General features: G+C 48.0%; 1 protein-coding gene across 3 annotated transcripts in view; it reads left to right on the forward strand.

The window, feature by feature from the left end:
* Window positions 1-280: 280 nt before the first annotated feature.
* The window catches only part of TOP2B (DNA topoisomerase II beta), a 63,914-nt gene continuing 46,583 nt past the window's right edge, over window positions 281-17,611 (forward strand). Inside the window, exons 1-6 of one of the 3 annotated variants that reach the window (XM_066585510.1) lie at window positions 281-684; window positions 10,718-10,816; window positions 13,861-14,037; window positions 14,405-14,495; window positions 15,839-15,902; window positions 17,224-17,369. In XM_066585510.1, the coding sequence (XP_066441607.1) occupies window positions 616-684; window positions 10,718-10,816; window positions 13,861-14,037; window positions 14,405-14,495; window positions 15,839-15,902; window positions 17,224-17,369 (646 nt within the window). In that variant the 5' untranslated portion in view covers window positions 281-615. The remainder of the gene's footprint in view (window positions 685-10,717; window positions 10,817-13,860; window positions 14,038-14,404; window positions 14,496-15,838; window positions 15,903-17,223; window positions 17,370-17,611) is intronic. The other 2 variants (XM_066585509.1, XM_066585511.1) reach the window with 2 other exon arrangements.

Consider the following 17,611-nt stretch of genomic DNA (forward strand, 5'->3'; position numbering starts at 1 on the left):
CAGCTCCACAACACCGCTGTGACTAACTGCAGCCTCTACTGCGGTGGCTGCTACCAGAGAACAATAGCGCACACACGCCAGGCTTCCCCAGCGCCGCCGGCCTCCGTCCGCATCCACGGCCGGTCAGCACTCCCGCACACGCTTCATTATACCCCTCATTCCCCCCTCCCCTCTGCCGCTGGCCACACCCTCTCCCACTGTGACGTCACGTCCCCGGCGCGCCGCTATTGGTTGCCCCGCGTTCCCGGGCCCCCGTGTGTAACTGCGGAGAGCGGAAGCGGCGCTCTGTATTGTCTGCGGGAGGAAGAGGAGGGGGAAGCGGGGTCAGCTCTGCAGACAGCGCCGGGCTCTCCGCTCTGCACACACGGCGCCTGCGTCATTCATGCGTCCGGTCCACATGACGCGTCCTCGGCTGCCGAGCTGCGGCGGGGGGCAGTAGCGCCGGATTACACACCGCTTTATCACCCGGTGGAGCATAGGCCGCACCGGCGGGGGGGCGGGAGCAGCGGGAGGCGAGCGGGGACCGTCCGCCAGCACCAGCGGAGGAGCAGCCGCGCACAATAGCCGCGCTCCTTTATTAATACGCGTTTACTGCAGTTCTCGGGGAGGAGGGAGATGTCTAAATCCAGCGGAGGAGGCGGAGCCGGAGGAGGAGGAGGCGGGACCGGGGGGCTCACCTGGGTGGTAAGTACCGAGGGCCTTTATGTGTGCAGGAATGGAGGGGATGCCTGCGGCGCCACCTGCTGGTGGGAGACAGTAGGGCGAGCGCTCAGGGTGCTGAGGGGAACAATGGAGGAGCAGCTCGGGGGGCTGCAGGGGCCTGTGCCCGGCCGCTGGGGGGCTGCAGGGGCCTGTGCTCGGCCGCTGGGGGGCTGCAGGGGCCTGTGCCCGGCCGCTGGGGGGCTGCAGGGGCCTGTGCCCGGCCGCTGGGGGGCTGCAGGGGCCTGTGCCCGGCCGCTGGGGGGCTGCAGGGGCCTGTGCCCGGCCGCTGGGGGGGGGGGGCTTCTTAAAGGGTGCTTAAAGAATGGAAAGGACATTTCTGTGGGTGGGGAATGTACTTAAAGGGGTTGAGAATTAGGAAGACATGGCTGCTCTCTGCTCCAAACAGCGCCACTTCGGTCTGGTGTCGCTGCGCCACTTCATTGAAGGGAATGGGATTAAGATACAATACCAGACACAACCTGTAGACAGGAGCGGCGCTGTTTGGAAGGAAGCGGGCATGTTATTTTAAATCTTGGATGACCCAATACTCTGTTCAGATGTGTCCCTCCCCCCCCTCCGGTGTTTTACACGCAACGCTTTATCGTGCGAACTATGTCAGTCAGCTTGTACAGGCAGATATTCATTCATGTAGAAGGGAATGAGAAGTGAATGATAGGTATTTACACCAATTAGTGAACAAGTCACCAATTTTCACACTTGCATGAAGTGAGCAATAAGTGAACACACGTGGCTCATTGTTGGCCGTGTGCGGAATGTTCGGATTCAAACCCCAACTGTCTATTATATGGAATCTCCGGACTGGAGGGGTTCCCCTTCCGCTCTGGAACCTTCGTGTTGAAGTTCCGTTGAAGATCCAAACCAACATTCCGTTAGAACAAACTCTGCATTCAGCACTTTCTCCCAGTAAAGGCAGTGAGGCCCGCCCGGCGCCCCGATTCCCTCAGACTGCGGCTTTCTTGTCCCCAGCTGCAGCTTCTTCCGGCAGCAGAGCGCTGTGCGGAGATACACGCAACAATCCGCCATCATACGGTCCGCTGGGCAGGGCTGTAGCGCGGCCACAAGAGGCGCTGGGTGAGGCTTTAGCCCGGGGGTTAGAAGGGCTTCTGCAGGGTATTAGTGTCTATCTTAGTTTTTGTAGACCCACTTGTAAAGTTTTTACCGTCCGCTTTCAGCTATTTCGGCGGTATATAGTGCGGATGTTTAACAGCTACATCGGACATCGGGCCGCAGATCTGTACGCGGATTCAGCCCTTTCCAATGGGCACATCCGCATACACATTGCCCGATGTGGAATCCTCGTCAAGTAGTGACATCACATTTCTCCCCACTCCTCAGATTCGTGTGCGGATCGGCACCATCTAGCCTGGTGTGGATTACCATTGCCCCGAATGGGATGCACAATTGGCGCGGATTCCATGACAAAATCCGCCTTGTTGAGTATACCCTTATAGATTCCTGGCGGTTCTAAGCAGCTGCAAGTGGGCAACAATTGAAAATGGCAAAAAGTGATGGTACAACGGTGGTCTTATCTGTGTGGTGACCAGGGACGTAGAGGGGTCAGCAGAGCGAGAACGTCATGGTGTGTCGCCCTCCGGTCTGGTCAGTCAATGTGGAAGTGGGGTGATGGCAAGGGGCACTGGGTCTTGGCTCTGCTCCCTGGTGGGGTGTTTTTGGTGCCATGTGTTGCCACCAATAAAGTCCAGATAGTCAGAAGGAAGGGTTAAACTAACCTTTACTTGTCCACGAAGTGTGATGGTCCATCCATAAAGATGAAGGCAGGTTTGATGCTGGTGGCGGCTGTGTCCCTCTTAGATCTGTCCTTAACCTCTGTACTCCTCTACTGGGAGTTCTTTCATCACGGCCTTGGACTTCCCAGCAGTGGTTCCATTCCCAACCCCTATAATAGGTCCAGCAGGCTACCGGAGCTAGTGTAGCCTGGGCCTTGTAGTCTTCTACTCAGAAGTAGGCCTCAAAACACGCTTTCCTTAGGGGGCAGGAAGGGTTTCTTAGGATGGGAAAACTCAGCCTCTAACCAGTTGCTGCAACTGACTCAGCTAAGTGTCTGCCTGTCTTTATATAAACTAAGCTCCTCCCACTAGCCTATCTCTGATTGGCCATGTGTGTATGACTCTAGCAGGGCTGGACTAATTAACTCTTACTGTGCTATGTGGGTAAAAGCAGTCACCGCCTACAACATACCATACAGTGGGCAAACTGATAGACATCATAAAGTTACTTCAAGGTGAAGTGATTTAGTGGTAATCAAGCCCAGTTCCTGAGGGCCACCTATGTACGGTCCAGTTGGTCATACGCAATAGCCGGAAGTTGTCCGGGGTGGGAGAAGGATTGGTTGTTAGAGTACCCAACCCATTGTTTCCACGGGAGATAGGTCACTGCCAGAGGTGTCTTGTTCCTCTCTCTCCAGCAGGTAGCTTGACAGCTTTTGAAGATCTTTGTGCACCTTAAAGTGGTCATCCCACCCAAAAACGTTCAATCCACAGGATAAGTGTTTGCTCGCTGTGACCTCTAGGGGTGATGGCCAAATCATGTACTTGCCTATCTCCATTGATGGTCACACATGTGCACTGCTGCTCTATTCATCCAGGGCATTGGGGGGGGTGCACCATTCTTGTGACCCAAGGGGGTCTCCGCGGTCAGACCCCCAGCCATCATACATTTGCCGTCTGTTCTGTGAACAGGTGATAAATGTTTTTAGAATGGGCAACCCCTTTACAGTGTCGCTGTGCCCCCGAAACTGCAGCATTTTTCCCGAGACACGTGGTGTACAAATTGGCGCTGAACCATCCGGTGGGCCGTCCGCTAGTTTACAGCGAGTCGTGCGCTCTCCTCCTCATCTTCCAATACTTGACCTCTGGCTGTTTTGAGTGACCTCTCCAGTTCCTGCTTGCTCCGTACATCCGGGGCTAAGGGCATGCACACAGACTTGCACGTGTGCTGAGTTCCAGGTAGGTGGTGTAAGCAGAAGTTTGGGATGGTGGGCTTCTGGAGGCCAAGAGAAGAGAGGTCAGATCATTGCAAGCCAATGGGGTGCCAAGCGGGTGGTTCAGAACTAACTTGTGTATCCTGAGGATGGGGGGGGGGGGGTTGGGGTCGTAGCTGTACTCTTGAGTACACAATGAGTCGTCCTCACATCACTCACCAATATTTGGGATTTATTTAGCGTTTTAATTCCTTCTGATAGGCTTTCTTTAAGTCACTACATTTGGGTAGTGCTGCTCAGGGCACAGAGGCGATCCCCAACTTTTAGTTGTTTGAGCTACTTTCAGACCCGACAAGTAATGTTGAGCCTCACGGGTTATTAGGAGGCAAAAAAGTCTTAAAACCAATGATGAAAGCCCATGAAGGAACTGCTGTACTTACATTATGTTGGTGCGCTGCTGCAACGGCCGCCATCACAGAGAACCCTGATCTGAACCGTTTAACCCTTCAGATATTGTAGTGAGTAGCGACTGCGGAATCTAAGTGGTTAGCCGGAGGGAAGGGACTCGGTCACTCCATCGGCATCTCCAAATGCGATTGCTTTTTACTGGTGGGTTGGTGTGGCAGCTGAGGGCCTAACGAAGGAAGGGTCTAATAGGGTGCTAGCCAGTGTTGTGCTGTCAGATCTAGTACACGGTTATGCACAATAATTGGGGTCTATTTTATAAGCAAGTGGGACAAAAAATGAACCTTTTTATTTTTTTAAAGCTTCATATTGCTTTATTATGCAAAAAATGAAAAAGCTAATGAACAAATTATACAGTATTTACCCCCAAATGCTGCATTAAAAATGTCACTCAAATAGGAAGCCCTCATATAACTACAAAAAATAATGCAAAAACGAAAAAAATCGCTATATCCTTAAAGGGGTTTTCTGGGCATTTACTATTAATGAACTATCCTCAGGATTGGTCATCATTTGCTATTTATCGGGGGTCTGCTGCTTGGTATCTCCGCTGATCAACTATTGATGACCTATCTTAAGGATAAGTCGTAAATAGTGAATGCCCAGAAAATCCCTTTAAGGCCCTGAAGAGCCCCTTTAATTTCTTGAAACAATCTATCATTAGGGATTTTGAAGGGTTAATAATTACAATGTTCGCGAGGTCTTGAAGCCATTCTGGTTATCACTTACCTTCCTGTTCTGCGTTCTTGAACCCATAGTGGCGGTATTAACCACCATAAAGCATTGCTTGGTATTGCAGGGGTCTATAGGTCAGTTAGTAGGGGCCGTGGCTTTGCCGTGTGCCCCTATAGCACTTGCCCACATCCATTGTTGAGTGATGGTTGGGAGCCCCATCATAGGGGTTCTTTAACCCCTTAAGGACATGGCCTGTTTTGGGCATAGGGATGCAACGATTTTTGAGGGATTTTCATTTCCACTTTTCAAGAGCCATAACTATTTATTTTTCCGTCGACGCGGCCGTATAAGGGCTTGTGTTTTGCGTGGTGAGCTAATTGTTTTATTGGTACCATTTTTGGGTACATCTAATATATTGTAAAACTTTTTTTTTTTTTGAGAGCAGGAAGAGAAAACAGATTAATTCTGACATTGTTTTAAAAAATGTTTACAGCATAAATGGCCCAATCCATTTTTTATTGCGGGTCGGTACGATTGCCGTACCATAAACATTATTTTTTTAGGGCTTTCCACTTTTGCACAATAAAAACCCAGTTTTTTTTTTTTTATTCAAATTATTTTTGGATTGTTGCATTCAAAGTTGCATAACTTTATTTTTCCACGGATGGAGCTCTGGGTTTGTTTTTTGTGTCACAAGCTGTAGTTTTTATTTGTACCATTTTGAGGTACATATGGCTCTTTTGATCGCTTTTATTGCACTTTTTTGGAGTCAAAATAAGCATTTTGCCTCCGTTTTTTACGGTTTTTGCTGCACAAGATAATTAGTGTGCTCAAATAATAGTACGGGTTGTTACGGACGCGATGATACCACATATGTGGGGGTTTCCTTACAGTTTGAATTTTTTTTTTCATACAAAAAGGGGAAAATTAGCAAAAAAAATAATTATTTTTTTACCCTCTTTATGTCCCTGAAGGGGACCTGAGCCATAGCCATTATGATCACTATTATAAGGCATTGCAGGTTGTCCCAGCAGTAATTGTTGAGTGCTTTAGGCCGCCTGCAGACGGGCGGAAATCCCGCGGCGGTATTTCCCGCGGGATTTCCGCCACTGAAAGTCTGCATAGGAGTGCATTACAATATGCACTCCTATGCAGACGGCCGCGGTTTGGCCGCGCGAAATCTCGCACGGCAAACAAACCGCGGCATGTCCTATTTTTGTGCGGGTCTCGCACTCACCCGGCCACCGGCTCCGGTCTGCGCATGCGCAGGCTGTGCGGCAGCCGGCACACGAAAGAGCCGTGGCCGCCAGGCGCGGGTGAGTACGCGCTCGTCTCTGCAGGCTCTCGGGTCGGGTCCCGCGGCGAGAATTCTCGCCGCCGGATCCGACCCGCTTGTCTGCAGGCGGCCTTAATGATCGTCGCTGGTGAATGATGGCGGAGTGGGTGATGGTACGTTCTATCCCGCCCGCCACCATTGTAAGCAGGCAGTCATTCATAAGTTAATGACTGCCTGTCTGCACGGAACGATCTGTCCTATTTTCTTCATGCAAAAACTGAATGATGAATGAGCAGTGAATGAATATCGTTGGTCATTCAGTCAGGGCACACATTTACACTGAGCCATAATGGGCCTGGATGCAGGATTAACCATTTATTGGCTGTGTAACAGGGCTCTTAGAGAAGCTGTAACACCCTACAATGTAACAATGCATGTAACAGATTCCCATTGGCTGGAAACCATTGTGTCTCCTCTGAAAGGACCGTTATCAGGTGACCTTCATTCTGTAAGCCGGTCTTTCAAATTTCTCTATGATTTTGTTACTACTATTTAGTAGAAAGAACTACAATATAGTAAAACTACCAGCCGGATGCTGGTCTAATGCAAAGTGCAACTCTAGTCAGCCTGCGGCCGTGTCACATCGGCGCGACCTCCGCCGCACGTCTGGCACAAAATACCAGAAGAAAAAGCGCCCAATGCTGCGCCTTTTCTTCCAGCTAAAATCCAGGCTGTTGGGTGCAAAGTGAAAGGACCCCTTACAGTCAATGGGGTGTATTTTGCGCTGTTCGGTTCCGTTTGGCTGCGGGGATTCCTCTTTCCGCCTCATTAATGCAGACGTTATTAAATGCATTTCTGAACTAATCGTGAATGGTTCTGAATTTCAGGACAACCCTTCTCCATGTATCTTCTGGGGGATATGGAGTTGGGGGTCTCGTTGGGACCTCCTACTAGCCTGTATACACATGTATTGCCTGTTTGCCCCTACATTTGAATGAGCGGGCTCTCACATGAGTGTTTTTTACCCATGTGCCGGTTTCACTTGTGTATTACTTGGCAACAAGCTTTACATTGCTTTTAATTATGCCTCACACATTGCGCGTGCAGAAAAGATCGCAGCATGCACCTTGTTGTGCCGTATTACGCCAAGATAGTGTATGGGGATTGTCGACACGCTGCATGCGCCCGCAGCGTACGGGAGAAAGACGTGCATGTGAGGGGGGGCCTTTAAAATCGTATATTTACGTAGAGCAACTATACTGGGGATTTCTGCACAAAACATGCAGCATATAACGGGAGCAACAAAGTGGATGGCACAAAACATGCAGCATATAACGGGAGCAACAAAGTGGATGGCATTTACGGAAATTAAATTTTTTATTTTTTTTTTTAAACTTTTATTGCAGATTTTCGATCTGCAGCAAGTTAATTTATGTTGTGGATTTCCCTCTTTGACTTAAGTCAAAATCCACAATAAATCTAAACTAAGTCTCACTTTTTGTTGCAGATTACCCGTGGACCCCCTGCAAAATCTGCCGGTAGGGTCTTTTTGTAAAACAATAATTAAAAAGCCCCATTATACTCCCCCTCTGCATCTTCTCCTCGCTGCACTGAAGGGTGTTATCTGCTCCCCGCTGCCGATCCCGTCGCCAGTATTTAGACATGTGACTGCTGCAGCAAGAAGAGAGTGTTTTTGTTTTTTGTTCCCATCTGCAGCTGCAAATCCCCAAGGAAGTCCGTATCAAAATGATGCAGATTTGCTGCAGAAAATCAGCCATGTGTGAACATGCCCTTATATTGAAGGGGTTGTTCAGGACTTTTGGGACCATTACTGATCAATGGGGGTCCCCTGCTCTCATTGCGGACACCACTAGAAACAGACAGTGCTGTCAACACTGCAGTGGCCCTGTTTGGTACTGCAGGCATAGGTCCAATTCCAATGATTACTGCACTTTCTGCTTCCAGCAAGTGTCCGCACTGACAGCGGAGGACCCCTGCTGATCAATTATTGAGGACCTATCATCAATAGTAAAATCCCTTTCCATTTACTCTGCAACATCCTGCCAGACCTGCCGCAGTCAAGGGATTGCTATCAGATTCTCCTGCCTCAGTCAAGGGATTGCTATCAGATTCTCCTGCCGCAGTCAAGGGATTGCTATCAGATTCTCCTGCCGCAGTCAAGGGATTGCTATCAGATTCTCCTGCCTCAGTCAAGGGATTGCTATCAGATTCTCCTGCCGCAGTCAAGGGATTGCTATCAGATTCTGCTTCTAGAAAACTGTTCCATTGTTTCTTTCTGTAGTGTCAGGGCTGCGCTCACTCATTGTGTGACTCTGGTCATCTACCAAGTTGCATAGATCTGTCACATACAGCCTTTTTTCAGAGTTTTGCTGTATTTCCTAAATTACAAAAAAACCTGCATGTGTGACTGCAACCTCAAGTCTATAGTAATCTGATTGCTGCATGGAGAAAAGCAAGAGCTCTGAGTACTTGATAAGACATGCTTGGAGCAGTGGAGTGACAATGGAAGGGAAGAGCTGGTACTTCGTACTTGAATAGTAACTGCACTTTTAAAAAGTTTTTGACATGTCAAAAGTTTTGCTCAGTGGGGATCCGGATGCTGAGACTCCAACTGTTCGCTGAAATGAAGGGGCTGAAGTCTTCACTCGAGTTCTGCGCCCCTTTGATTGTCATTGTTGCCTGTCGGCTCCTCTCGGCAGCTGAAGATGGATGCATAGACTTCCATACATGTCATTGCGTCAGTCTTGAGCTGGCAACTATGATAGCCGTAGAGGCCCAGTGCTTGAGTGAGTCCTGCAGTCCATTCATGTCAGCAATGATTGGGGGTCTCGGCATCCGGATCTCCAGTGATCAAAACTTTTAACATGTCGCAGAAGTTTTTTTTAAAATGCAGTTATTTTTGTACATGGTCTCTAACTTTTTATTTATTTTTTTTACAAATTTATGCTTAAAGGGGTTGTCCCGCGGCAGCAAGTGGGTCTATACACTTCTGTATGGCCATAATAATGCACTTTGTAATGTACATTGTGCATTAATTATGAGCCATACAGAAGTTCTAAAAAGTTTTTCACTTACCTGCTCCGCTGCTGGCGTCCTCGTCTCCATGGAGCCGACTAATTTTCGCCGTCTAAAATGGTCGAATGGCCAAATTAGACGCGCTTGCGCAGTCCGGGTCTTCTGCTTTCTTCAATGGGGCTCCGTGTAGCTCCGCCCCGTCACGTGCCGATTCCAGCCAATCAGGAGGCTGGAATCGGCAATGGACCGCACAGAAGAGCTGCGGTCCACGGAGTAAGAGGATCCCGGCGGCCATCTTCAGCCGGTAAGTATAGAAGTCACCGGAGCGCGGGGATTAAGGTAAGCGCTGAGCGGTTTTTTTTTTACGTCCCTGCATCGGGGTTGTCTCGCGCCAAACGGGCGGGGGGGTTGAAAAAAAAAAAACCCGTTTCGGCGCGGGACAACCCCTTTAATATGATTGCTTGTGTGATAATTAGCAAAAGTGCAAATCACTTGACCTGAATGACTATTTTGTGTTGAAAAATCCCTTCAGTGCTGACCACTGCTGCTCTAAACTGCCTTCTAACTTGCTGTCCACTGCCTGTTGTCACATGAATTCTGTTTCTAGTAACAGATATACAAAGGCTGATTACAGAAAGTGGGGATGGGGGTGTTTTGTTGCTGGTGGCCCATGCTGCCGTAGACGTTTATGGAGAAAGACCAGAACAGAGATATTGTTGCAGCTAATAGTGTTTTATCTCATGCCAGTCCTGGATCCTCAGCTACACTGCTCAGTACTGCTGTATAATGTCTTCCATGCTGCTGCTCTTTCTTAGGATATGCTACAGAGAAAAAGGGGAGCAGAATCTCCTCATCACTGTGCATGGGAGACATAGCAACTAGTCTACACCCACCAGGTCAGGGAGAACTGAGAATTAAAGCCTGTAGAGGGGACAATTGATGAGAAATGCCATATGCACGTTATATAATCGCTACAAATAGTGTTCCTCATGTATGCACACAACAACTTCTTCTGAAAAGTCATCTGAAAGTTAGGTTCACTGTTCATAATACGAATGTTAGAAAGCAAGAATGCTTTTATACATTTAATGTCTATCCAATCAGACCAGAAGCAATCTAAGTTAGTTATAGATTAAATCAGGAAACTATGTCCCTCAAAATTAGTGACTGTGACCTCTTTTCACAGCGCTCTCTGAGAGCAGCACAAGGTATGGACAGACATGTTGATTACAGCGAAATGTCTATTATATGTATTTGTGAAGTACTGGTAGTTTGGGAGAAACTTACATTTTATCAGTAGCAGTCACACAGAAGTCTACAGGAAGTAGTCCTTGATATTCATGAGTTTCAGCTAGGCACATCCATCACACCCTCTAGGCCCATGGTGGCGAACCTATGGCACGCATGTCAGTTGTGGCACTCAGAGCCCTCTCTGTGGTCACTCGCATAGACAGCTGGTCACAATGATAGAGATTACCAGCCGCGGTGCCGCGACACCCTTGCTAGTAATCACTTAGCGGCGCCTTTACGGGTGCACATACTGACGTCAGTGTGTGCACCCGGGATCCTTCTCCCCTGACCTCTCCTCCTTGGTTCCACAGGAGGAGAGAAAGCGGGAGAAGGTGTACGGGCGCACGCACTTCCGTCCGCAGCAGCACCACCGAGAAGAGGAGCAGCAGCGCCTAGACTACAAGGAGGAGGTAAGTATATGGGTTTAGGGGGGAGAGGCGCTATTACTACTGGGGCTACTGTGGGGTCACTTATACTACTGGGGCTGATATAGGGGACACTATTACTACTGAGGCCATTGTGGGATTAATAGTATTACTGGGGCCAATTTAGGGGACACTATTACTACTGGGGCCAATATAGGGGACACTACTACTACTGCGGCTAATGTAGGGGACACTATTACTACTGGAGCCAATGTGGGGGTCACTATTACTACTGGAGCCACTGTGGGAGGGGTCACTATTACTACTGGGGCCAGTGTGTGTGTGTGTGTGTGTGTGTGTCCCTATTACTACTGGGGTCACAATGGGGGGGGGGGGGCACTAATTCTACTTGGGGCCTCTGTAGGGGACACTATTACTACTGCTGCCGCTGTGGGGGACTCTACTGCGGCTGATATAGGGGACCCTATTGCTACTGAGGCCACTGTGGGGGGACCCTATTACTACTGGGGTCGATATAGGGGACACTTACTACTGAGGCCACTCTGCACATGGCAGTATACCTCAAGCTTACTTAGGTCACTCACACATGCCGCCTTTTACTGCGATTAGCACGGCACCTTGTGCTCCAGGCTAACCGTGGCACAACACCGCCATAGATCGGGCCTCGCACACATGTGCTCGAACGTGGCGTTTCTAACACCGTGATTTTCGAACGCTGTCTGTTCTAGTTTTGGCGCTTTTTAAAGCCCCTTATCACCCATCATAATGATAGGGTGCGTTGAAAAGTGCCATCTAATGCTGTGACATGCCTTCAAAGACGCCACTGAAAATCACGATAAAAATACAGTGGAGTGTAGCAAATTACATGCCGTTTCCTCATCCAAAAAACAGTCAAAATCCACACTATTGGTGCGGATTTTGACTGGAAATCGGATGTCTACCCATAACTGATTTCATGCTATGCGGCGCTCCCCCTCACCTCCTCCGATGGCTTCCCACTGTCAGCGCTTCCCAGCTTCTAGTTCTCAGTGGCTTGTAATGGCTTCACCACTAGCGGCACTACAGCTGGCCAGGCTGCTGGGAACCAGAAGCCGGTGGCGCTGACAGCGGGAAGCCTATGGGGGAGTTGAGGGGAGCGCCACTTAGTATGAAATCAGCTGCAGATACGCAGCTGATCTCCAGTCAAAACCCGCACCAATCATACTCTATTGCTCCAGCTAGAAAAAGAACACACAGCATGTCTATTTAGATGCAGCCCTGTCTTTTTTAGAACGACGGGGGTACAATGATACGTCGTGATAAGCCCCGCCCCCTGATGTGTTGGCACTTTGCGATAAATAAGTGGGTTTTGGTTGCAGTTTGGGCACTCGGTCTCTAAAAGGTTCGCCATCACTGCTCTAGCCACTGATTTATAGAGAAACAGCTGTCAGCCTCGCTCCCCCCCCCCCCCCCCCCCCGCCCTACAGTCACTGACTATCTGCAGCTCGTTAATTGGGGCGTCCAGTCGTCTTTGACTGGCTGCTACTAATATAATGTAAGTTTCTTCCATACTACTGCACAGATACACACAGCAGGCATCATTGTACCAAGCGAGCCTGTCACTACCTTCTGCTGCTCTTGGTAAGAGCTCCGAAAAGATGGTAACTGGTTCCAGCGCCCCGTTCCAGTGATGTGTCTTCGTGAAGTCAGCGTGCCAACATCTTGACTGTTTCTGCACATGTACCTCCCATAGAGATGAATGGGAGATACAAGTGCAGAAGGGGTGAAGCTGCTGGCGAGCGGGGCACCGTGCTAGAATGGGGCGCTCTGTGAGTATGAGCGGTACTGTCCCCGACTCCCAGTTCCCTCACCTTCTATTACTTAGTTTATGGGGCTCAAAGGTGAGGACTGTGTCCCTTCTAGGGGAGTCGGCCATCAGTGTAAAAGTCCCAGAATACCCCTTTATGTGCTGCGGCTCTTTTAGTTTTTGCCCTCCACAGTCGCACTCCCATCAGCTGGCCAGTCGGGGAACTACAGCTGTGTTAGGGGGCTTTCACACGTACCAGAATATTCAGCAAAAATCTGCACGGAAATACACATTTCTAGCGTGCGAATGGTGATGCAGAATTGTAAATGACAGAATTTTGCCTGACTTTGGAATATTCCGAAGCGTCCTGAGGAATGTTCCGGTATGTGTGAAAGCACCCTTACAGTTCTGTGCAAAATTGTTGGCCGCGAGGGCCGCTGTGCAATAAGCATCTTGCTTTCTTCTGGGGATCAGCAGGGGTCCCAAAGTTCGTCCCTTCACCACTCCGTATTCTGGTCTACCCAACAGAAATGCCATAATGTTAAAATATGGGAATATCCCTTTATAGAGAACATAACATTCTTGCAATTTGAACACAAAAATGGTGTTTTTATCTGTCTTCAGCAATTTACTAGTCTGTACTGACCGGGAGCGCACTAGAGAAGAAGCTGAGCAAGACAAATGTTCTTTCTGCAAGACCCAATGTTACTGGATTCAGAAGGATGGCACCCATAGCACAGGCTACATGTGATCAGCACAAGATACCGCTGATGTTTAGGCCGGGGGCACACAGGATTCCATGCATTTGCGCTGTATATTTGCTCAGTGGGCATTACATGTTTTACTGTACTTTTTGCATGTGCAAAAAGTACACGCAAGCATACTCCCATTCATTGCCATGGGCTGATATCCGCAATGCATTAGTAGGTTTGGACTATTGCAGTTAGCAGTAAATACATGGCAGCTGCCAACATCTTAGGGATGCAGAGCCCCGCCAGTCCCACTAGATGAAGACCTACACCCTAGTGCCAAGGAGCAGTCAGCAGAATGCTCCAGGCAGGGAAATAATTGCAACTAACTCTTCTATTCTTCTGGACTTTGTTCTGGACTTTAGTTTGTTTTTGCAAATCTTGTCCCCTATGGCTGACTGTAGAGGTGGGAGCTCACACTGCGGAGGCGGCTCGTGGGGGACACACAATGACTTCATTCAAGGGACATTAATGAGTCGTCCAGATTTGCACTGTATGCATTGTCTCATATTGTCCAACATCTTTGCTCACAGACCTTGTTTGATAACCAGAATAATGCAGCATCCAAGGAAGAAAGCGAAAGCAACAGCAATAACAAGACCGACTCCAAGAAGATGTCCGTGGAGAGGGTCTACCAGAAGAAGACCCAACTGGAGCACATCCTCCTGCGTCCCGATACATACATTGGATCCGTGGAGCCCGTCACTCAGGTGCCTGGTTATATTACATTAATTAAAACTTTGACCTTTGTTCTAGTAAATTGTCTTGTGACCTCGTTAGTTCTAGGCTAGAGATTTTCGGTGCCTAATCCTCCGTTGGTCTTCGCTTCCAGCTGCAGAGTGAGCCAGGGAGTCTTTCCTCATTGGAAACCATGCATACTCGGCCCATTGTGCGTCTATATGGGGAGGAATAGCTGTTGGCCAAGTCAGCTGAGGGTCACTGAACCTGTATGGGCACGTTTAGAGACTCCTGAGAATAGAGAATTGTCTTTTTCGAGGATTATAGGATGTAGAATTGCGCTGTGAATTACCGGATACTGCAGTTATTTGATGATAATTTTTCCACTCCTGTGTTTAGGCGATGTGGGTCTACGATGAAGACGTTGGGATGAATTGCCGGGACATTACCTACGTACCAGGATTATATAAAATTTTTGATGAAATTTTGGGTGAGTTGTGTCCATGTATTGTGGAGCTCCATATATAACAGAAGACCCAGTTGTCCTATACCCTACTAGGGAATTCGGAGTTACTAGAGGATGTCCTCTGTTCTTGGTCAGAGTGGAGAGGGGCTACAACAAACGTCTCCCGGGCTGGAGGACTTGTCTTGCATTACATGGACAGGCTATTCATTTGAATGGACAATGTGTAATGCTTCATTTTCCCTGTAGGGGTGCTGCAGGGAGATTGAACACTTACTGCCCACAGATAGCAGCTGACGGCAAACGTTACGCACAACTTTTTATCAATGCACAAAAATATCACCCACTGTGTCCTGCTCAAGGAGCAGATCGTCTGGATACAGCGGATATATATGATGGCTGACTTGCATGGTTTTAGATCCTAAACGCCTTGACTGGACAGGGGTGTAGTGTCCAGGCAATGCTGCATACCGTACCCCTATGGATGTGTTGAATTCTATAGAAGAACCGTTTTAGGTGTAAAAAATCAGTTGGAGTCTCAACCTAAAAAAATTATTTAAAGGGGTTGTACGACATTGTGAATTATCCCCTATCTACAGTATAGGGGTAACTTGTTGATTGGTTGGGGTTTCAACGCTGAGACCCCTGACTATGTTAAGAATGGGGGTTTTGTGTCCGTTCCATCCTTTTCACTATGGGGTTACTGTATTCTCTGCAGTTTGGAGGATACTGAATGTAGCGCTGGCCGCTCAGCGCTCCGTGTACTGGAGATAGCCGAGCGGCACCCGCTGGGGTGTTTCTGTCTGGCCCATTGAAATGAATGGAGCGCTAACCGTGCATGCTCGGCTGGCACTCCATTCACAGTGATGTCACTAAGGGGAGGAAGCGCCCATCGCACTGACTGGCAGAGCGGGACACGGGAGTCACATTCTGGAGATCAGCGGTGCATTAAATGGAAATATTTTCACTTTTGTAAAAAAACAAAACCTTAAAATCAATGGGGAACAAGATGGAAACGTGTAATTCCATCTGATTTCTGTTTTTCTGCTCCTACAACAGTGGAACAGAAATCTCCTAGTGGGAACAAGCTGTAATTCCCCACACTGCAGCGTACTGAGAGATGGAACCAAGTCATGGATACATTGTAGCGGACACTATTCTGTATCTGTGAGACCAGCGTATCCTTTATCATAATGACCTGGACCCCGCCGCAGTAGAAGTCGCCATTTACCTGAAGTGCCGTAAAGTTAGAGAGCTGTAGGCATCCCCGCAGTACTACCGGAATAACAAGTAGCGCGTCCGCTTTTAATAAGCCGTATTTACTGCATGTTCTTGCTTGGCTTGATATTAATTTTCTTTTCATTTTACAGTCAATGCAGCCGACAACAAGCAGAGGGATAAAAACATGAGTTGCATTAAAATTTCTATTGATCCGTAAGTGAAAAAAACAAACCAACTATCTTCCTATTTCAGATGCAAATGAATGCTTCCTCTATAGTCAGCGGGGATTCTTAGTTTAATAGGGAACTTCTTATGGCAAAGAATCTGGGCTGTATCCAGGGAAAGCTTAAATTTAATTGTTTGGGCTTTTTTTCTTTAAATGTTAATTATTTATGCACACACAGATGATGATTGTCCATTTAGAGAGACTTTCCCGTAGTTTACCAGTAAATAGTCCTTGACTCATCTTTTTCTCAAAAAATTCAGTTCAGCAATTTCTTATTTTGCATCTTATGAGAAAGCTGAATGTAACTCTGTATGCAGTAAGACACCCTTTGTTGTCCTGTGGGTACACAACTAGCCATGCTTGCTCTTTGGGGCTTCCAAAAAGTAGGGTGACCGGTTCCTGTCAAGGAGCCATTCAGATATCTTCCTGTATCGGATTACTCATTGTTTTGTTATAGTAAATGCAGATTTTTAAAGATGCTTGAAACTCCTACCAACAGTCACGCTTCTTTAGGGCCCATTTACACAGGCAGACCGATGGTTGATGCAATTTTTCCGGCAGCACACTCCTAATGTACACTGGGGGCTGTGCTGCCAACAAACGAGAATTTTTAGTGCGCGTAAAACTATGATTATGTGACAATTGAGAGTTTCCTCGTTTGTCATCCGCCCGCAGGCGCCATCACACACGGCAGTGATTGGGTGAGCAAGTATTTGGGCGAACAGTTGTTTTCGATCATCTAGCTTAGTAAAAGGCCCTTTAGTGACTGAGCATCCATGATGTCTGCCCCAGGGAGACAAGATAATACGTCTACTCTTTCAGTTTTGTTTCACAAGATATGTGTCATGTGTTTGGCCACTTACCCCTGTTTCCACCATAGACATGCCCATTTGGCAGGCTTTGAGCAGGTGTGTTTATGCTGGAGATGTGCAGGTAGCTGTTCTCACCGACGGCCGTCATGTCTTTGACCAGTTGTGGATACAAATATATAGAAGTACATTGACAATAAGGGTCAGTTCAAAGGGTGTGTGACCGTTTGTTCTCAGTATGATGGGAAATCCGTCTTTTAATTATATATATTTATATGCAAATTTGTCTTTTCTACACCATTTAAACTCGGGGTCCTTTTACACGGGAGGACTGACGAAACAATTGCACGGAACGATTGTCGTTCAGTTGCGGACGATCCAGCGACGAACTGAAAGATAATGGTTTTGTGTAAAAGGGCCCTTTGTAAAGTGGTAAATCATTCCGGAATCGATGTAACATTCTCTAAAAGTTTTCCATGTTTTTCGGCTTTTGTCACAGTGACTCCAATATCATTAGTATTTGGAACAATGGCAAAGGAATCCCCGTGGTGGAGCATAAAGTAGAGAAGGTCTATGTCCCCGCTCTGATTTTTGGCCAGTTATTGACCTCCAGTAACTACGATGATGAGGAGAAAAAAGTGACAGGCAAGTTTTTTTGTTTCTAGGGATAATTTTCATTGTGGGTCTCAGTTCTTTCGGTGTTGCTGAGGGTTGGCTGTGTACTGTTCGGACTTTGCAGGTTTTGTGGGGTCTCGTTTCATATATGCATGGCGGGGTGGGGGGGGGGTTCAGCAAACTGTTGAGAATATGGTACAGTCTGTAGTACATGGATCTAGAGGGGGGAAAAGTATTTAACAGTTTTTTTTGTGTGGACACATTTGCTTGTT

The sequence above is a fragment of the Eleutherodactylus coqui genome, chromosome 12 (assembly GCF_035609145.1).
Source record: "Eleutherodactylus coqui strain aEleCoq1 chromosome 12, aEleCoq1.hap1, whole genome shotgun sequence".
NCBI lineage: Eukaryota > Metazoa > Chordata > Amphibia > Anura > Eleutherodactylidae > Eleutherodactylus > Eleutherodactylus coqui.